This window comes from Triturus cristatus, chromosome 11 (genome assembly GCF_964204655.1).
Source record: "Triturus cristatus chromosome 11, aTriCri1.1, whole genome shotgun sequence".
In the NCBI taxonomy this organism is placed as follows: domain Eukaryota; kingdom Metazoa; phylum Chordata; class Amphibia; order Caudata; family Salamandridae; genus Triturus; species Triturus cristatus.
In genome coordinates, this window is record NC_140594.1 from 556587503 (window position 1) to 556609912 (window position 22410).

The following is a 22410-nucleotide window of genomic DNA, read 5'->3' on the forward strand; positions in this document are numbered from 1 at the left end:
GTATTGGCCTTTTAAAAATGTTCCCACTGGTGGTGGCAGTAAATCTATGAGGGGCGGTGTTGGCACACATGGTCATGCTTAGGATTAAGAACATGGCAGTGATGCATGTGGTGAACTCGCAGTTCGCAAGAGATGTGCACATGTTGAAGCTGCTAACGGTCTTGTGTTGAGGTATCTGAAGTCCCACATTTTGTTTAGGGCAAAGCATGTGCCCGGGTGGACAATGACATTGCGGAGGCCTTGTCTCATTCACAGTGGGAGAGATTCTATGGCCTGCCCACGGAGGCGGACAGGCACAGGACTCTGATGCCGCAGGAGCTTTCGACAGTAGGCAACAGAGGATGTTCCAGTTGGTGGTAGGGTCAGCAGCATCTACAAGCCGGAGGCTTGGATGGAATTTTTGGACTTATGGGGCTCAAATGAGGCAGGAGGGGTGAGCGAGGACAGAGGATGTCGTACAGTTAATTTTGTCGTTAATTGAGAAAGGGCTGCTGAGGGTGACGATATCAGGGAGACAGGTAGGCATAGCGTTCATGGGGAAGCTCTTTTGGGATAACACACCATCAGTGGAAGAATTGGGGAGTAGGATGCTATAAGGTTGGGCCAGGGAAGCCAGACTCGAGGGGCCAAAGAGGAGGCCACTGACTTATATTTCCAGTCAAAATTCTCAGTGTGCCTGCGATATGCCGTGGGATGACAAAACTGAGTTGTTTTACACGTTGATGACATGGGTGTTCTTTGATGCTTTTCGCATGTTGGAGCTGTTAGGCAGACAGGGGAGTCGGGGAATTACTCTGGGAAGAAGTGAGTCATTCTGGTGCAGGGTTTGAAGTCTGGTTATACAAGTCAAAGACAGATCAGAAGGGGAAGGGCAGGATGGTATTGCTTCGGGATTATCCACTAGACAGGTTTAGCCCAGTGAAGTGGAGCGACACACTCGGATTGAACCAGGGCCGCAGTGGGTACAGTTTTCAAACATGAGGACGGGAAGCAGGTGACAGCATTTCAGCTATTATCTGTTCTGCACAAAGCATTTTCCTATTTAGGGGTTGAGGCAGGAGGCAGGGGCGTAACACAGGCCCCCGCATCCCCCGCAGTGCGGGGGGGCCCCCGAGCTGCAGGGGGCCCCCTCAGCACTGTACTCACACCGGAGAGCTCCGAATTAAATCTGGAGCGGGGGCCCCTCTGTATACCTTGCAGCGGGGCCCCTTCCACTTTCGTTACGCCACTGGCAGGAGGCTATGGGACACATTAATTCCACATAGGAATGGAGATCGAGGTGGTTAGGAGGAGCTGAAGTCAAGAGAACATGATTGGGCTGAGTAGGTGATCTTCTGAATGTTTCTAGCAATATGTTTGGGGTTGAGGGGTATTTTTGATCCATTACCATATTCTCAATTGCTGTTGCTGCGTTTCAGGTTCGGTATCTGGCCTGGAAGCCACCGGATTGTCCATATGGATTGTGAGTTACTCATTCATTAAATGGGCAGAGAGGCAAGCGAGTCAAAGGAGAAGTCACTGAGCAAATTTGGGTCTTGATTCCAGTCTGTTTCACGGCATGGCAGGAGGGGCAAGCGTTGGAGGGAACTTTTGTCCTGTTTGAACAAACTGTTTAAAGGAGGGAAGTGTCTAGATGTCTTAGTACTTCATGTCGGTGAGAACGACTTGGTATTATGGAAAGGGTTTGCGTTGATGTGGCCATGAAGGAGGACTTAAAAGAGGTACAGCGACAGTGGTCAGGGTGCTACGTACTCTGGACAGAGTTTATTCCTAGGAGAGCCTGGCGGGGGGGGTTCAAGCTGGCAGTGATTGATAAGGTCAGAAGGAAAATTAAAATAGATGAGGGTTTTTTGTAGGGGGATTGGAGTTGGTGAGTCGAGCATGTCGATCTGTGGTACGACAATGTTGAGGTTTTACAGGGGGAGGGTGTTCATTTGTCACATTATTGTATGAATTTATACCTGTTGCAGGTGAGGGAGGTTTTGACTACCACGTTCAACATTCATTGGTGAGTGCCGGGGTGGCAGAAAAAGTCTAGCTAGTGCATTTTTAGGTCTCGCCTAACGCAGCGCGCATGCGCTGCCTAGGAGAGGACCTCTTGAAATCACTCTGGGTTTTCAACAGGCTTGTGCGTGTGGTTTTGTTTGCATTATTTTCATTGGTCTTTGCGTGTGTCTTTCTAAAAAAAGACATCACGCAGTTGGGCAAAGGCGGCTGCATGTCCGACCATGTATCTGCCCACGGCCTACGGCTTGCGGTTAGAAGCAGAGACGCGCTGTGTACCATCTGTTCGGTTTCGGATTTCAAAGGCTTTGCGTCGCGTTCACTTTGTGACCGCGGCACTGATTTCTGTAAACAGCGCTTGTTTTAATTACGAGCACTTTTCACCAGACGCACCTCAGCCGACACCCTACATGCTGCAGGTCCGTCTCACTTAGCTCGCGCTTCAGTATAATCAAGAACTTTGGATGCTGCACTATGTCCTTGCAATTTATGCCCACGCTTATGCTTTTGACAGCTAGCTCGTTAGCAACTTTCCTATCGGTGCTTTTAAAATCTCTGTCTTTTTCTTGCTCCTCTTGCTGCTTCATTTCGCTCGTCCCATGTCTGCTCCTTCACCTACTCCCACCCTTACCCCCTTAGCTAGTGCATTTTTAGGTCTCGCCTAGCGCAGCGCGCATGCGCTGCCTAGGAGAGGACCTCTTGAAATCACTCTGGGTTTTCCACAGGCTTGTGCGTGTGGTTTTGTTTGCATTATTTTCATTGGTCTTTGCGTGTGTCTTTCTAAAAAAAGACATCACGCAGTTGGGCAAAGGCGGCTGCATGTCCGACCATGTATCTGCCCACGGCCTACGGCTTGCGGTTACAAGCAGAGACGCGCTGTGTGCCATCTGTTCGGTTTCGGATTTCAAAGGCTTTGCGTCGCGTTCACTTTGTGACCGCGGCACTGTTTTCTGTAAACAGCGCTTGTTTTAATTACGAGCACTTTTCACCAGACGCACCTCAGCCGGCACCCTACATGCTGCAGGTCCGTCTCACTTAGCTCGCGCTTCAGTATAATCAAGAACTTTGGATGCTGCACTATGTCCTTGCAATTTATGCACACGCTTATGCTTTTGACAGCTAGCTCGTTAGCAACTTTCCTATCGGTGCTTTTAAAATCTCTGTCTTTTTCTTGCTCCTCTTGCTGCTTCATTTCGCTCGTCCCATGTCTGCTCCTTCACCTACTCCCACCCTTACCCCCCCAACACCCCAACCATTTTGTGCCAGCCGTTGACAGGAGGTGGAAAGCAGACACTTGAAACAAACTCACAACTGGGCTGAGGCCAACAGTGCGAACACAGGACAATGTTCAACATCGTATATCAAAGCCCTTCTGTCACACATGGCTGTTTGGGGTTTTATCTGTATTTCTGATATCTACATCGTATTCTCTAGCACAACAGGGATTTCCTGAAAGTTTGAGCCACGTCATAGAACATACTTGCTTTCCCCCATAGGCGCCCTCTGCGTCACGTGACATTCTCAAGACCTATCCTTAGTGCTTAGTCGTTGAAGGCAGTTGAAACCGGCTGGGACTTTAATCTGGTTACTCCAGCTGCAGCCTCGGTCTCTGGGAATGTCAGTCCTGTGGCTGTTTATTTACGGTTCTGCGGTGCATAACAAGGTGTCTGTTAATGACAATGTGTGTGTCTATTCCTGTATACAAGTGCCGAGGGGGGGGGGGGGGGGGACTCTGACTAAGCGGCTGAGTACCAAAGCATTAAGCTACACAGCTAGCTTGATCTGTGAGGAACGAAGGGCATGCTACAAACGCCATTTTGCACAGTGTGTTTGCGACACGCCAATCTCGCCAAAGTTGTTACTCCTTCATGCGTTACCCTGATAACGCCGTTCACATACTTACAAGAATGGGGGTTGTAAGTAAATAAAATATTTATTTACAGCATCTGCCGAAGTGAAGGAATTTTCTAATACTCTAAGGGCACAGTTCATGAAAGATGATTCAATGACAAAAAAAAAAAAGAATCAGACAAACACTAACTTTCAGGGTAAAACTACAACCCAGACAGCGATTTAAGCTGCAAGGTGGCTCAGTGAGTTAAGCAAAATGGCTCGGCAAATTAAAAGCTTACCTTTCACATTTGGTATACTCTGCATAATGACCTACATCAGCACAGCCATAACCCAGTGTGTAGCAATTGTATAGCTCTTCACCCCTGGTTAGATTTCCCAGTGCAGAATGAGAAGAGTCAAGCTCTACAATTCCCGAAGCTGCGCTTGTTGCCGTGATGCAGCAGCATGTTTGTGATGTATCTACCGGCAGGTATAGCTTTGTAGTTGTCGGTTTTGGTAACCGCCACATCCTGAAGCCCTCCAGACACCGTGTCTCGAGTCTGCAGCTTAGTAGCGACCTCCTTGAAGTCCGACTTATTAGCAGCGTCTGCAGTTTTGCACTGCACTGATTCAAAGAGTGCCCACAGTTGCAAACATTCATGTGCACAACAGAAAGCGCTTGAGCTCCGGAGAAACCGTGCCGTTCATGACATGAGCTGTAAGTTAAAAAAAAAACATTTGCATAGCCAATAGGTCTCGCTTTTGGGACCTTATATGTATTTAGTTATGCAGCACAACATTCTTGGTGCAACACATCAACGGTTGCATGTCTAAACACTTATAAGGTCCCAAAGGCGAGACCTATTGGCTATGCCAATGCTTGTTCTGGGTGGTGGTTGGCCAAGAAGTTGGTATGGATTTTAGAGATTTTTATTGTTGTTGACAGCGGCAATCCAGGCTGAAATGGAACAGGTGGGCAAGCTGGTGACTGGATGTGGCAGGATGTTAAAGGTTATTGGGATGTTAAGTTAGAGGTTAAAAGATGCAGTAAGGCTGTATGGGAGGTTAAAGTTCTTAATTGCAGAAGATCAGCACAGGAGGAGGTAGAGACTTGCAGGATTACGTTTTGTGGGAGGGTAGGGACATTTAGGGGTTGGGGGTAGTTTAACATAGGTGACCATCTTTGTATAGTGAGGCTTTAATTTTATAAGGCGAAAGGCCCAGGGCTTATATGTGATGCACATATGTTTCAATAAAGCGGCCTCTTTCCCACAAAGTTAGTGTCAGTGGTCTGTACTGCGCACCCTCTTTCCCAATTCAATATTGTGCAATTCCTAAACCAACAGTTTGTGTTCTTGTGCTGTGTGCGTTTCAGAAAGCTAAATCCATATGAATTAAAGCGGCGCCTTTCGACAACACAGGATGTGCTTCATAGAGTGTCGCGAGGACCTGCACTTCCTTCCACCGAACTGTCAGGTTAGGTAGACGCGTGACTCAGTGTACCTTGTCTGCAAGGCGTTTGTGAGTCCCCCAATTAGAAGAGATACGGGCCTTCCGACGCTCAGCCTGTCATCAGCGTAAAGAGCCGAGAGCTTCTCATACCTGCCGGGCTTGTTATGTTCATCCTCGTCTATTTCAGAAAAATGTCCACGAAACAGAGACTGCAGTGTTTGAAAAATAATTCGCATTCTCTTTTGTGAAGGAAATTGGTTATTACTCAGCCGAAAATGAGCTCGCCGCATTGCTGCGGCGCGGCAAATGCTAAGTAAACACAGGCGCCGAGCTTACGTGTCTTGTGTTTGAGCACCGCGGAACGAGAAAACAATTCAGGCGGCGAGAAATCTGAAATATTCCTCCTTTTGAATGTCGAAAGCTTGTGGCTTCTTCTGGGCATGTGTTAATTTGATTCCATAGCAAAGAATGTGTTTTTTCACTTTGGGATCGCTAGATTTAATCGAGAACTCCTTACTGAGGACGCGATAAATGTATTAAACTAAGCTGCCAGATTTTATTTAATGTTATGACTTCTTTGGCTTCTTCTGGGCATGTGTTAATTTGAATTCATAGCAAAGAAAGTGTTTTTTACTTTGGGCTGGCTATATTTAATCTACAGCTCTTTACTGAGGGTACGATACATATATTAAACTAAGCTCCCAGCGTGTATTTAATGCTATGACCTGCTTGTTACGTCCACCCATTTCTTGTCTACCAACCGATGTGACAAAGCCTTTAAAGTCGGCTAGTGTGACATAAAAGGGTCTGGTTGGACACAGGCCTCATAATTTATATGTCCAGTTGAACTTAAAAACAAAAGACCACAATGTTCTAGGCATGTCAGTGCAAATATTTCTTGTCAGGCTTAGATTCAAGCATCTGACCCCTGAAGGCTGGGGATTCTCAACAGCATTCCTGTCAACTCACCCTCATTTTGTGTGTTTCACCCTCTTTTCAATAATATGCACCTCACAAAAAGCAGCATACCTCCATAGATTTATAAAAGCTCCCCATCTTTGCAAATCAACATTTCCCTGAAAACATGTTTGTTTCCCCTCTATTTATTTTAAGAAGATCGCCCTTTTTAAACATCTGACTTCACCCTCATTTGAGAGCCCCCAGGTTGACAGGTATGGAGATGCAAAGCGCTGATGAACATGCAGGCCCTACTCAGGGGGCTATCTGCTCGCTTGCATTATACACTTAGCAAACTCATCTCAACTTGACAACACTAATAATGCCTCCCACGCTCAGTTGTTCAACCAAGCTATCACTCTAAGGGTATCTATCCATTCTGATCAAACACTGCCGTGCAATGCACTGAAGTGACTAACGTGTATTATCCAAAAAGTAACATACATCGCAATGCCCAAAGTTAATTAATAAATGCCCGAATTTGGATTTTTCCCACCTCCATATGAGTGTAGGTGCCCCTCAAGTCGCAACGCAATGGTTTATTTCCATTTCATCTTCCTTGGTACCATTTTAAATAGCTTGTGTTTGTTTACATTGGCCTTTTTTAATATTTTATGTAGCTTGTCTTACTACTGAGATGAAGCTGCCTGGCTTTCTAGATGGAAAAGACCACCTGCTGGTGACAGAAGTTGACATCTGCACCAAATATATTAATTCACTTTCCCCACAGCATTTAACCGGTTCCAACTTCTAACGTGTATTGTTGTCAAAATGGCTGCCGCAGAGAAGGGCGCAGTGTTTACAGCTAGGTATTTGCTGTACGTTTTTTGCATGCTGTTTTGTGTAGCCAGCCTTTTGTGGGAAAGGAGAATCACGGCTGCCTTGTGAGGATACAGAACTGTGGCAGACGCATGGGCAATAAATAATTCAACCTTCTCTTTCGCCCCCGCAGTTCCTCACAACACATACCATGTTTTCTTGTCAGGTCTGCTTTCAAAGAATATTCCTAATGACAGTATAAAGATGTTCCTCGACCGTGAGCTTCTGTCTGATGTGCTAGAAACTGTTGGTAGAAACTGACCTCGTTCTATATTGCCTCGCTGTCTATTGTACAATGTCAGAAGCCCCGAGGAATGTCTGCTGGCAACGCCTCGCCATGCGCGAGACTTTGTACTTTGACGTCAGTATTACAAGTATATACTTAAAATTATTATTATTTCATGTTTCCTCTCCTTTGCAGCTCCATATCACTCTACAGTCCCAAGGAGAACCCTAATACTTTTGACGCGGCTGCTTTCTTCCAGTCTGTTGGGCATTTCTTGGGGATCTTCGCTGGATCGTTTGCCATGGGGTCGGCATATGCTGTTGTCACAGCTTTGATATCCTTCACGGTTTGTTTGACTCGCACCCACATTCTGAGAGGGGAGAAAAGATCTGAAACGCTTCCTGATGTGCCTTGGGCTAGTTCTGTGTACTAGATTTTTTTGCATGATCTTTGATCTGGTGTGAACATCGGAAAACACAACCAAGATTTCATTAGCTTGCAAAAAACTGCAAAGTTTGTCTGTGAAATACTTTTTCGCTGCTTTCTTGACTGAATTGTACACCTTGCACTTGTTTGTCCTCCCTACAGATCATCCTCTCTTGCTGCTGGGCGTATTGTAAGGCTCGGACTCACAGGAACTGGTGGGATTTATTGTTAAGGTCCCCGGTAACTCATGTCATCAGGAACACCATAGATCAGTATCGTTTTTTCTTCTTTGAGCCACTGTAGTCAAGCACTAGAGCCTAGCTGGTTTCATTCATACAAACCAAGACCAAAACTCCCAGAAAGCATTCGGATAATATTTTAAAGTCCAGTTATGGAGAATGGTGTCCCAGATACTATGAGTCATCTGCTAACCTTACTTAAGTTACTTCCTTGATGTCCTGCACTGTTGATATGAGGATCAAAGCATAGGTCATAAACATTTCTTATTTTGCCTGGGGCTATTATGTTCTGTTTGCCAGTTTTTTGCATAATGTTTGATCTAGTGGGTAGTTTGAAAAACAAAAAATCAAGATTTAATTAGCTCGCAAAACACTGCAAAGCCTGCATCTGAGAGCCTTCTTGACTGCTTTCTTGACTGCATGACACACTGTGCATTTATGTGTCCTCTCAACAGATCCTTCTCATTTGTTATTAGGTGTACTGTTCTGCTGTGTCTGAGCTTGGAGTCACAGGAACTGGTGGGACTTAAGTTTAAGGTTTACTGGATAATTTGTCATTAGTAACACAGTACACCAGTCTAGTATTTCCGTCTATGATCTACTGTAGTCAAGACCTAGAGATATATTTAGGTAAGAGTTGTGTTGCCTTTGTGCCACGCATCAGGGCGCAACAGCTATACAACCCCTAAGTTTGATTTATCAAGTCACGCACGGCCACCCTGCGTGGCCTCGTGTGGCTTGATAAATCCAGAGTGATGTATTGCAGTGCAAATTGCTGTGTTGTGTTACTCTGCCCCAGGGAGGCACTCCATCGGTGGAGTGTGGGTGTTCCCACGCATCCACCCGTGGATGTTGGTGCATTCCCAGATTTGTCATCAGTGATAAACCTGGGAATGCGTCAAAATGCTACGGCTTCCCAGGGCAAGTACAGCGAGGAGAAATATCTTTAGTTCCTCTTTCTATGTGTGCTGCAATCTGCATGTGTAATCATCTGCTAACCTTACTTAAATTACTATCTCACTATTTTGAAGCCCTTCAACTCAAATGCTATCATTTAAAGGTAGCAGAAAATAATTCTGACCACACTCACATTAAAATACATACAGTGAACAGATCATGAAAAACACTTCTTGTAATACAATCAAGGTTTGCAGCAATCCTACTTTCTGTGGTGGGTTCAAATGAACAATAGTGGTCAGTCTGCAAACCCACTCAGCTGTTCCAAACTAAAGGTAAGACCTGATCCAACGACCATCAGCACACCTCCGCTAGAGATAAAGGAATCTGTGACAAAAGTACAGTGAAGCACCAGTAAGAGCAATGCAAAGGCACATCTTAACAACAATGAATCCCCACATCACAAGGCGAAGATCTGGTGTACAGACTCCATTTATGTAGTCTATGACTTGGAAGTACTTCATAAGTGTTACAGCTGTGACCACACGTATAAGTCAGATGGTTTCTTTGTCTTGTATAGGTACACGGCAACCAGTATCAATGGCTATCTTAGGTGCACAAACTCACTATTTTCACCTTTTGAAGTATTCATTGACTTAACATCACACACGGATAATTCTCAACATTGAGTCTTATGATTCACACACATGCTAATGACCTGGCCTATATAATCCTGCTGGGAAAACTCAGGAATTGCTGCTTCCTGACAAGGTCCACATGTACCTATCCTCCAATGCTATTTACTAGCCATGATCTCTGCCTGGCCACGAGAGTGCATGTGTTATCCAGCTGTCTCCCTAGCATGCTTCTCGTCCCTCTCTACTCTGCCCTCTCTCATCTGTGTTGTTCTCCCCCTCCGAGATACGCTTGCCTTCATGCTCTCCACCACCGCGTTTCTTTCTCACCTATGTGCTTCTCCTCCCTCCCAGCTAAATGTTTCTCTCTCGCCCATTTGCTTTTCTTTCCCACCCTCAATGCTCTAGCTGCTGTCGCTTTTGGCCGGTTACTCCGCCGTGCCCTCTGTGTTGTTCCCCTCACCTTCACCTTGCGTGTTGCTTACAGGCCCATGTTGCCTTTGCACTCCTCCTTCTGTGTTGCTTTCCCCACCCTCTTTCATCCTGTATTGCTTCTGCGATCTCGCATGTGTTACAACCCCCACCCATGCAGGTTTTGCTTTTGTGCATTTTTCTTTTTATTTGCTGTTCTGAGTTTGATCGGCAAATAAAAAAATAAAAATGTTGGCATGCACAGGTAGGTATGTTTTTTAAATATAGCCATGCTGCACAACATAAGGGATGTTGTACAGCTTGGCTAAAAGTTATTGACAAACCCAGTAGGTCAGAAAGGCAATATCTATTTGTATGGCTACTGCTTGTTCCTATCATGGGTTGTGTTTCAAATGCTGTGGGAAAGCTGCCTTCCACCTTTATAGCAGGAGGTGTCTACCCTCCTGTTTCCTGCCTGCTCCATCACAGAGAGCTCCCGAAGATCCCCTCCCACTACCAGACTTCGCCCGCCTGCCAGTCGGACCAGACCGGACTGGACTGCATTGACCAGCAGCCCTGGAGGAGGGTCCAGCGGATAGTTTTGCGCCTCCCAGCACAGGATAAAGGTCACCTGTAGCTCCAGCATCCTGGGACGCACGTGGGCCAAGATTGGCCCGTCCGCACCCGTCAGAGCATGGAGGAGGCTGGGCCACCCCTCTTTTGCATCACCCCCAGTGAAGGTACTGTACCCCTTGTCCCATGGTGCCTGCTGCTTCCACGCTGCCTGCTGTCCCTGTGACTACACTGTCTCCTCTCCCTGCTGTTGCTGCTGTCCCTGCCCCAGCGCAGCCTGCTGTCCCTGCACTGCCTGCTGTCCCAGCCCCTGCACTGCCTGCTCTCCCTGCGCCACCTGCTGTCCCTGTTCCGCCTGCTGTCCATGTGCTGCCTGCTGCCCCTGTCCCTGCACTGCCTGCTGCCCCAGCGCTGCCTACTGTCCCTGCACCTACGCTGTCTGCTGTCCATGCACTACCTGCACTTTGACCACCTACCAGGACCACTAATGGAGGCTGCTTCACGACCACGCAGGATGCGTTGCAACAGGTGCTCCGCCAGTGCAATGCTGGTCAGACAACTCCCACCGCCAGGACCCCTGGCTCTCCCGCCACCCCACAGCACACCGCCAAGAAACTCCTGGACCAGGACCCCAGATGCCAAAACAACAGCTGCATCTTCTCCTCCTCACGAACCGCCAATGGACCCATTACATCCTTACACTGCCACATCTGCGACTCAACCTACGACTGATCCCACTCCACTCCTGCCCACAAGACCAAGAACACCCCGCAACCACTCCATTGTATCCTGCACAACCCCTGCTTACTCTGCAAATGTACAAAGAACAGGAGTTCACCCGTTTTCCCAGCAGAGACCGGGCAATAGTTATAACAGAACAACAATGTCTCAGCTGGATATCATTTTTAGAAAGAACAAATATTTTAGTGATATAAATCACAGAGGGAGGGGGAAAAAAGGAAAGGGAGACCAAGGGAAATTAGAAAAGAATTGTATATTGTAGGTAGTTTTTACAGCACTACAGTACAATAAAAGTACAAATGACCAAAAACACACATAGGTGAGCACTGAGCGTGCTAGTGATAGTGAACGGCGCAGTGACACAATGAGTGAAAAACAGCGTGAACGGCGCAAATTAAGATAATAACAATGTGGTCAAAAGAATAATAATATACAATCTGTTATGAACACATTTTTTCTCAATGACCACAAATAAGCCAAAAAGTTATTTGCTGGGTTTTGTCGACGGCGTTTCAGCCTGGTTGGTTTCAGGCCATCATCAGGACTATGGTCATAGTTTTAAAGTGTGCTGTAAGGGCAAAGAGGAAGTAGGGTTTAAATAATTCTTGAGAAGAGAACCAAAATGAAAAAGGTGACCCCAAAAGTAAGAGAAATACCTGGGCGTAGTACAACTAAAGTACAGGGAATCCTTTGAATTGGTGAAAAACGGACATAAATCAGCGTGTGATCTGAATAGAAAGTGAAAAGGGGAAAGAGTGAAAAACGCGGTTAGTGAGTGGCCATAAGACTGAAGAATGTGGCCAAAAGAGGAAAAGGATTCGTATTTACCAATCGTTTGGGCACTTAAGGAACAACATCCGAAGTTTGAAAAATGGCCAGGAGCAGTAAAGGTCCGGGATTCGAAGAAGGGGTATCAAATCTGTCCAAGGAAAAAGAGGGAGTTAGGGTAAAAGGGAAAGGAAGGGGCGGAAATGGCGAAAAATCCGTCCTACGTTATAAAAGTCTTACCTCGTGAAATGTTCGAGGGAGGAGGATCCAAAAATGGTAATCCAGAAGACGGGGAGTAAATCCAACAGTGAAGGGGCGACGGGACGAGTAAAGCGTCTCTGCCGGTAGCGGCGTGTGTGTAGACGCGCCATTAATCAGGAGAGGGCTAGGTCACGTGAGCGGGTCAGAGCAGGAAAACAACTCTGCAAATGTGCCACCAAAATCTGGGACACCTTCACCACCCTCTCCATGGACTTTGCCTTCACCAAAACATGGCTCAACTCCTCCTCAAACCCAGACATCACCACCGCCACTCCTGAAGGGTTCAAGATTATACACCGTAACTGCGCCAACAAACAAAGTGGAGGCATCGCCATCATCTTCATCTTCAAGGAAACCATCAAGTACACCATCACCAATGATGACCCCACACCTCTCATGGAACACATCAACTTCTTACTACAGACCGACGCAAAGACCACGATAAGAGGCACCCTCTTATCTTACTACAGACCCCCGGGACCAGTAGCAACAATCTGCGATGCCATCTCCTACCTCATCTCACCCCTAGCAATCGACTCACACAATGTCAACTTCCACATAGGTGGTGAGGGCAGGGGTTGGTGGGCGCCCCGGAGTGCATGGAAGACATGATGGCTGGGGTGGTCAGGGTAGTGACCAGGTGGTGATGGTTCGGCTGGTGTTTGCTGGTTGGTTGAGGTCGTCATGGTTGAGGGTGGCAGATTGGATGTTGAAATTGTTGTAGATGTTGGTGATCTTGCTGTGGAAGTAGTCTGACAGGGTGTTGCAGTGTTCTTGGGAGGGGTGGATGGTGTTCTCTATTTCTGTTTAGTTGCATAATTCTTTGACTATTTTGAAGAGTTCCTTAGTGTGGTTGACTGTGGAGTCAATGCAGGTGGTGATGGCTGCTTTCTTGGCTTCTTTAATGTGTCGGTGATAGATGCTGAGGGCTGTTTTGTTAGCTGCTCTGTTGGCATGGTTCTTGGTGGGACACCATTGTTTCTCCAGTTGAGGGCAGTTGCGCTTGGTCGTCCTGAGTTCTGGGGTGTACCAGCTGGTATGTTTGGAGATATTGTTGGATTTTGTAGGTTTTAGTGGGCGACTGTCGGTGCTGTCGGTGGTCTAGGCAGCGAAGTTCTGGACAGCCTGGTTGAGGTCTTTCGAGGGCTCAGATTGAGAGGTGGTGAGGGCCTGTAAACATTGAGTTTCAGTTACCTTGCTCCAGCTGAGGTGGGAGGAGATCTGATACCTGGTGATGGTGTGCTGGGTGTCGGTAGTGGAGAAGTGTACGATGGTGTGGTTAGTCCATATAAGTTCTGTGGTATGGCTGAATTTGATTCTGTCGCTGGAGGTGAAAATGGGGTTGAGTGTGTGTCCGGCTTTGTGAGTGTGTTCGGTGACCAGTTGGGTGAGGCCAATGTTGCTCAGGTTCTCCAGGAGGGTGATGGAGTTGGCGTAGTTGGGGTCGTCGCACCTCTGCAACCTTGCAACAAACCCAATCAGCATGCAACTCACCAGCATCCTCAGCACCTCCATCTCCACAGCAACTTTCCCATGCAGATGGAAACATGGAGATGTCAGACCCCTCCTAAAAAAAGTCTCCACTGACCCCAACAATCTCAAAATATACTGTTCGACTTCCCTGCTCCCCTACGTGGCTAAAGTTCTCAAGAAAGTCATCAGCCAGCTGCTCACTGAATTCCTGAAATGAAACCACCTACTGGACGCCTCTCAGTCAGGATTCCAAGCCAACCACAGCACTGAGACCGTGCTAATTGCCGTTGCACTGATTCTCCTTGACCTCTCTCCAGCTTTAGACACAGTCTCCCACAACACCCTCATCAACAGTCTCGGCATCATAGGCATACAGCAAGACGTCCTCAAGTGGATTGCCTCCTTCCTCACAGGATGCACACAGAGGATCCGACTGCCTCCCTTCACCTCCTCACCCAAAGACAGCATATGTGGCATACCGCAAGGATCATCCCTTAGCCCCACCCCGTTTAAAATCTACATGACCCCCCTCGCAGATGTTGTCAGATCCCACAGACTCAACATAATCACCTATGCAGATGGCACTCAACTGGTCCTCTCGCTCACCGAGGATCCCTCCAACACCAAACCCAACTTCTGCAATGCCATGACCAATGTAGCCGAATGGATGAGAGACAACTGCCTCCAACATAACTCAGACAAAACTGAAGAACTGATCTTTGTGAAAATCACCTCGGCATGGGACCACAGTTGGTGGCCTGCAGAACTCGGACCCACACCGACCGACCACGTACACAACCTCTGCATCATCCTCGACAACTAACTGACCATGAAACGACAAGTTAACGCTGTCGCCTTCTCCTTCTTTCACAGACTTTGCATGCTCCCAGGAATCTAATGATGGATTGCAACCAACATCAGAAAGACCATTCTCAGGCCCTCGTCGCCAGCCGCCTCGACTGCGGCAACGCTCTCTATGCCGGCATTGCCACCCAGCTCGTCAGAAGACTCCTTGTCATACAGAATGCTGCAGCCAGAATCATCCTGGACCTCCCCAAACGATCCCACTGAGTGACCTCCACTGGCACCAGATACAGAAAAGATGCCAATTCAAGTTCCTCACGCATGCCTGCAAAGCCCTTCACGACCTAGCACCTGCCTACCTCAACCATCGACTGAACTTCCACCATTCTGCTATACACGTGCGCTCCTCTCCACTCACCTTCGCACATACCATCTGCATCCGTCGCAGCGGTGGCCGCTCCTTCTCCTACATCGCTGCCAGGACCTGGAACGACCTTCCCCTCCAGCTCTGTACATCCCCCTCGCTGGCAGACTTCAGAAAGAGACTTAAGACCTGCTCTTCCACAGAGACACAACACCCAGATACCCCTACGGGTGACAGTGCTGCACTCTGCAAATTCTGTTTGCTTGATTGATTGATTGCTGTGTTCAGAACTTCAGGTGGTGAAGGTAAAAACATTTGTCAAGTTTGATGCCACAATGCTCTCTAGGAAATTACCAGTCAATGTCTTGGTCTAAGAATTTTTGCCACCCTGGGAAAAAGGCATTTTCTCCCACCTGTCCAGGCCTGCTTCCTTCCTTACAGTACCTTTCCATTGTAGTAATTGGCTTAGCACATACATGTACAAGGTAGAAACCGGAGTGCTTGATCCTTGCCAAAGTTTCAGGCTAACTATGTAAGATAATCCTGAAAATCTTGAATGGATCCTGTCCTCTGGACCTATGTTGGGCACTTCTGAATTAGATTAAGATGCTAGCCTGAGATATGCCAAATGGCCATGGTTATTTTTGAGGAGCACAGTAGACTGACTATAAGCAGAGGACTAAACATGGTATGTTTGCTTTTAACGATAGTATACATTGAGACGTCTTCAGTCATCTTCCATTTCACCTTTTAACATGAATGTGTCCAGTTGTCCCTTGACCTCTGTCATTTGTCCATTTGTCTTTCTTTGTCACAGATATACAGTAGTGGCTCTCCCTTTTGGGCTCCAGAGCTACGTACTCCTTGTTTTCCGGCCCATTTTTATTATGCTAACAGTGAATAATAATCTATGAATCACTCTTCATATAATAAAAAAATACCAACCTTCCTTGGGTCCAGCAACAGCCTGAGGCAGCTAGTCGCACTGTCTGATGGCTGCCACAGGTGCATGAAGGCTCCTGCACCAGCCATCAGAGAGTTGGTCTAAGACTAGGGAAATCTCAGCCCTGGCCTTCTGTGGCAGGCTAAAGCATCACTCCTACAGGTAGCCATGGGCTCTGTAGCCTTACACCCTGCAGTGCCCGGGGCTGCTTGTCAATCATTCTGTAACAACACCATTTACCAACTCATCACTGAGTTGGGAAAGGATGAGGTGAAAGAGTAGAGACTGAAAACTGTAACCTGTGACTGCCTAGGGTTGAGGTTTCAGTTTCATGCTTCAGTGTTGCAAGCAAAAATATGTGTGACTGCCCCAAGGGTAAATGGAACTGTAGGAGCCCAAATGGGAACTGTGAAAGCAGCAAAGTAAGTAAAAAAGCTTTTAAATGTCCTGTGTGCATGGATGTGTCTATGAGATGGGGCATGTGTGTGTCTGAGTGAGTCAGAGAATCAATGAGACTAATATAATCAAAGTGAGTCAGAGTTAAACTGAGTGAGCCAAAATGAGTGAGACTGAATGAGACTAGGTGAGCGAGAATGAGTCACATTGAATGGGACTGAGTGAGTCAGAGTGAGACTAAGGGAGAAGGAGTGAGTCACATTAAGATTGAGTGAGTCAGAATGATTGATACACACTGGAACTGATTGAGAATGAGTGAGTCTGAGTGAGTGAGATTGAGTGAATCAGAATAAGTCAGACTAAGTGATAATGAGTGAGACTGAGTGGGTCAGAATGAGAATATGTTAGACTGCGTGAGTCAGTGAGATCGAGTGAGACTCAGCGAGTAATAGCAAGTGCAAATGAGAATGAGAGCAAGTGACTGAGTGAGACTGAGTGAGAATGAGAGAGTAAGACTGAGTGCATGTAAGTGTGAGAGGACCCAACCCAACCCTCCAAGAAAAAGTCAGGCTCACTCACTGGGATTTGAGCCAAGTATTACGCTCCACAACATTTACAGGTTACCAGCTGTCAGTGCCCATATTTCGGTAAAATTCTGCAATGTTTGGGGTTGTCAGTCATTGAACAGAACAGAGATCTGTTTAAAGCCAGATCACAAAAACTTTGTATTCATATAAAAAACAGCGAAAGGGCCTTCCCACTGATTTTGCTGTTTGTATAATACGGATTTGAGCGAATTGAATTTGCTACAATCCATTTCACAGAAAGATTTGTGTTCTAAGGCAAATCTAGAGAAATGGATCTTGAATGCATATGAAACCCTTTCATTGCTAATAAATCATTTTAACTGAGTTATAGGAATGTTAACAAAGAACTCATAATCTATCTAATAACCTTTAAAAATATAAAAAGCTGATTTTGTATTATGTTTTATGATTGTATGATAAAAAAGGAAACAGGGGGCGTGGCCGGGCAAGATGGCCGAACGGACGTAATCCGTTTCGGCTCCTGAGCTCCGCTAGTGATCCGGACCTGAAACCGCTGCAAATCCCCACCCTACCTGCCCGTAAAATGATCCCCTGATGTCCCACAGTCTGGAGCGGAGGGAGAGCCGGTGATCGTTTGCCCAGATTGCGCCTAAGAGCCTTGAGGAGTCCCCGCCGGGGAGGCCGGGATGCAGATCAATATGGCGGCCGCCGGCTTCCAGGTCGCGTAGGACAAGGGGCCTGAAGGGCGCTCCCTGAGACCCAATATCACCGCCCATGACATAGAGGCATGACGAGCGCTTCCTGAGACCCAACATCGCCGCCCGCGGGCACGATTGGACTCCCGCTGCAACGCTCTGAACACGGAGGTGAGCACTCTGCCTTGGGGCCTGGCGGACGGTGTGACGCTGCAAGCGGCCTCCCGTTTCTCGAGGAGCTGCAGGACCTAGGCAATACGGACGATCGGAGGTGAACTCCTGACCTGAGGTAGTGGCCTGTGGGGGCACTCCGTAAGAAGGGGGAAATGCGGCTGGCTGCCTCTCCCGATGGTATCTCGCGCCACGCCTGACCCTAAGATGGCGGCCTAAGTCAGAACAGGCGCCATTTCCTCCTCTGGTGCCTACTACGAATTGACAGGACCAACCTCCTTCCTTGGTAATTGCTTCCAAGCAGCTCGGTTGGCTAATTTTTCATCCAACAAGAGGGAACTAACCTGTGGGGTCCCTCAGGGTTCCTCTCTTTCCCCCCTCCTTTTTAATCTGTATCTTCTCCCTCTAATTCGATCTTTGAGAGAAAAAGGGGTTGGGACATTCAACTATGCTGACGACCTCCAATTGGTGTTTGAAATCAATTTGTCACCATCGTCAGTTACTCACTTTCAATCTACCATGATCTTTTTTAGTGACTGGATGAATCGTAACCAACTCAAGTCGAACCCTGACAAAACTGAGCTGATTCTCACAGGTGGCCCCTCCAACCCATGGCATTCCAATTTCTGGCCATCCTCTCTAGATCACCCCCCGAAGCCTGCAGACTCTGCCAAAAGCTTAGGCACCGTGATTTCTAGTGATTTGTCAATGAATGCCCAAATAAGCTCAGTAGTTTCTGCAAGTTTCTTCCAACTACGGAGAATAAGGAAGATCAGCAGATTTCTGTCCAGGGAAGCTCTGACCTTTGTCATCTTAGCCTTGGTGATCTCCCTATTGGATTATGCCAATTCTCTATACAGTGGCATTCCTGCTTATCAACTAAGACGTCTTCAGCTGGTTCAAAATCAAGCTGCGAGACTCATCTTTCATCAACCCAAATGGCAGCATGTGACTCCCTTAACGAAAAATTTACACTGGCTTCCCGTCGCCAAAAGGTGTGCTTTCAAGCTGGGATGCACCATTTTTAAAGCTCTTCACGGCTGCAGCCCTGCTTTTATTTTGTCTAGGATTCAAAGATACATCCCCTCCCGGGATCTGCGTTCCTCTCACCATAATTTGTTGAGCATTCCCTCTTTTAAACGTAAAAAGCTTGGAGGCCTTAGATTTGCTCTCCTAGGCCCACAGTTTTGGAACTCTCTCCCTGCGGAGATAAGATTGACTCCATCCTAAGCACAGTTCAGAAAAATGTTTAAGACCCGTCTGTTTGTTCAATCATATAACACCTAATCTCAGTTTATGCAACTTTTTTTTCTGCTTTATCAGCGCCATGAAACCGCATGGTGTACGTGCGCTATACAAAAGCTTTTAACATAACATAACATTAGACGCGGAGCCTGGTCACCCACGACTGCCGAGGTCCCCTGGGCCACGGTGCTGCTGTGATCTGCTGTGCCGACCCTTCCACGCCAGGGCAGAGGAGAACAAGCGGGGGCAGCCCCTATGCCGCCGAAGAAGACGATAGCTAGAAGGTCGACTAAGGTCTCAAGCTTTTTTCCGCCAGCAGACAAACAAGGAGCTTTGGATCGTGACGGGGAAACGTCCAATATGGCCCTCACCATGGAAGATTTGATGTCTTTATTGCGAGACTTTAAGGCAGAATTGTTAAGAGAGCTGAGTCAAGACATCCAAAACTCCATTGATCAGCTGAAGTCCGACCTCACCACGCGGATGGCGGACCTCCAACGCGATATGGACTCAGTGGGCACTAGAGTGATGGACCTCAAAACGTGCACCCAGGAAACGGACCAGAGAGCTTCTGAGAAACATGTCACGGTACTTAACCTCCAGGACCAACTCCGCCAAACCCAGTTAAAAGCGGAAGACTTGGAAAACAGGGCTCGACGGGATAACATAAGGATCCGAGACCTCAAGGAGGGGGCAAAAGGGCCGGACCTGGAGGCATTCCTGGAGGGCCATTTTGCGGAGATCCTCAGCCCACAGACACTCAAGATCAAGCTTGAGAGGGTACACCGGGTCGGAAACCTAGCGACGGGAGGTCGACAAAGGCCGAGGGATGTTCTTGCGAAGTTACACTCCTGCAAAGTGAAGGAAGCAGCACTCCTGGCGGCCCGAAAGAAATGCACGGTATCCTTCCAGGGCCACGCTTGCACCATCTACCAGGATTGGGCCCCTGCAACATTGGCTAGACGGCAACAATTTCAGCCAATCACCTCCAAGTTACGCGAAGACAAGGTCAGATATCGATGGACCTATCCCTTCGGCTTAAGCTTTGAATACCATAATAAACAGAGACATGTGGTTGATCTGAAGGAAGGGTTGGACCTGTCGGGTCTCCCAATCGACGTTCCTGAACGCTCACAGGGCAATCGGCGAGACACACGAAATCCCAGCTCCCCCAACTCGCAGTGGTCCACGAGCTCTCGGGGAAACCACAAATAACTTGGACTTCCCCAATGCCTCGGCCGCATTCACTACCCAGGAGGTGCTCCTGGGAGAAGGACTTTGCTCAGCCACAAAGATCCTGCCGATGAGGGGAGGCCTCGAACTTTGAATTTGTGACGCATCTGTTTGCTCCGAGCTCCCCTTGGGGACTCTACAACTGCAAGTTGGCTCTTTACGATTTCAACGCTACCACATGCTGACAGCCAATAGAGATATGACCAAGAGTGGGGCTCATTAGGGCCCAAAGCTGTGGGATTACGTGGCCGCCGCTACACCGTGCCACACGAGTTGGTACATTGATGCGCACAGATGATACTCTCCTCATGCCTGCTGGGGAGTCTTGAACACTTGGCCCAGGTGACTCCGCTGGACTGAGCTTGTGGGGCGGCCAAAATTCCTTAGCATGTCCGGAGGAGGAGCGAGCCTGGACCTCGGTCCTATCGTCCTTCCGCCCACGCATGTGGGTTCTTTCGCCCACGGTCAGAGACTTACCATCGATCCGACGCTTGAGGAGTTAATTCTACAGATACATGACATGAGCCTTCGGGATGCCTGGCAGACCCTCTATCCCCAGACACGGGACTACACCTTCTATTCTCATGTGCACCGTACATACTCCAGGCTCGACTATATATTAATTAGCCAAAACTTAATGGGAGCCCTCCGGGAGGCCAAGATCTTTCCACTCTCCGTGTACGACCACTGTCTCGTTTCGATCTGTTTTTTATGGGGCAACTTAGCATCTCCCAAATGGTACTTTCCTGCCTCCCTCACGAGGGACAGGGTACTCTGTTCAGAATTAAGAGATGCGATCACAGATTTTTTCGCTAGGAATGTGCCCAAAGCCACCTCCATGTCCAATAATTGGGACGCCTTCAAGGTGGTTTTTAGGGGCCGCTGTATTGCTCTTAACTCTGAGTTGAATAAATGTCGGACCAAAGAGAGAGTAGATTTAGAAGCTGAACTGTCCTTAGCAGAAACGACCCATAAAATCAAAACCACTAGAGAGTCTCTTCGCACGCTCACTGCATTGAGGGGGAAACTTAGGGCTATATATAACAATTGGACAGAGTATACTCTCCTGAAACTCCGTCAACTTTCCTACTCCCAAGGAAACAAGATAGGTAGATACTTAGCTTGGCAGTTGAAAGAAAAGCGAGAGCAGGAATATATAGGCGGTATACGGGATGGGCAGGGGAAGTTGACTCATAAAGACACAGAGAAGGCTGATGCTCTTGGCGCCTTTTATGGCGATCTGTATACGGGGGAACCGCGGGACATAGATGCACAATGTAACTATCTGCGGACACTGCAACTCCCTCAGGTCTCGCCAGATTGGAATGACAGACTTATGGCCCCTATATTGACCGGGGAAGTGGCTCTAGCTATCAAATCCCTCAAACCGCAGAAAGCCCATGGCCCGATGGGTACACGGCCCAATTTTACTTTCGCTCCTGACCTCCTACCCCATCTTACCCAGCTTTTTAATGCCATAGCAGAGGCAGGCACAGTTACCCCCTCGATGGCGGAAGCTGTGATCACAGTTATTCCGAAACCAGGAAGAATCCACAGATGTGCGCTTCGTATCGCCCTTCTTAATTTAGATGCGAAATTGTATTCCTCTATCCTCGTTGCCCGACTGAACGACCTCATGCCAATTCTCATCCACCCAGACCTGTCTGGATTTATTAAAGGTCGGCAGACTCATGATAACACCAGACGTATCATCCTCCTAATCGAAAAAGCTAATAAGAAACAGATCCCGGCAGTACTGGTGGGGTTAGATGCCGAGAAGGCATACGATAGGGTGATTGGACGTTTCTTTTTACTAAGCTCACATCCTTTGGGTTTGCAGACAAATGTGTTAATATGATACGGGACAATTATGTCCAACCCCGCTCGACAGTCCAGGTAAATGGGATTTTGTCGGCTCCTTTTCCCCTGACTAGGGGTACGCACCAGGGGTGCCCTTTGTCGCCCATCCTGTTCGCCCTCAGCATAGAGCCGCTAGCCATGGCCATTCGGGCCGCGCCAGAGATACGGGGCATCCCTTTTAGTGGGGAAACACATAAGATATCATTATTTGTGGACGATGTGCTCTTGTCACTTACGGAGCCAGCCACCTCTCTCCCTGCGCTCCAAACGGAACTCACACGCTTTGAAGGTGAATATAGACAAATCCTACATTCTTAACCTTACAATCCCTGCAGCAGAAGTGGAGTGGCTCCGGACGTGTACACAACTACACTGGACTTCCCGGCCTCTCCAATATCTGGGGGTCCAATTGATATCCTGGGTAGAAGAGCTCTAT

The 22410-nt window shown here is 47.8% G+C and overlaps 1 protein-coding gene across 1 annotated transcript in view; it reads left to right on the plus strand.

Moving 5' to 3' along the window:
• The window catches only part of SLC9A9 (solute carrier family 9 member A9), a 2902095-nt gene that overhangs the window by 834156 nt on the left and 2045529 nt on the right, over positions 1 to 22410 (plus strand). The window contains exon 7 of the mRNA XM_085633573.1: positions 7487 to 7625. Coding sequence (XP_085489699.1) covers positions 7487 to 7625 — 139 coding nt within the window. The remainder of the gene's footprint in view (positions 1 to 7486; positions 7626 to 22410) is intronic.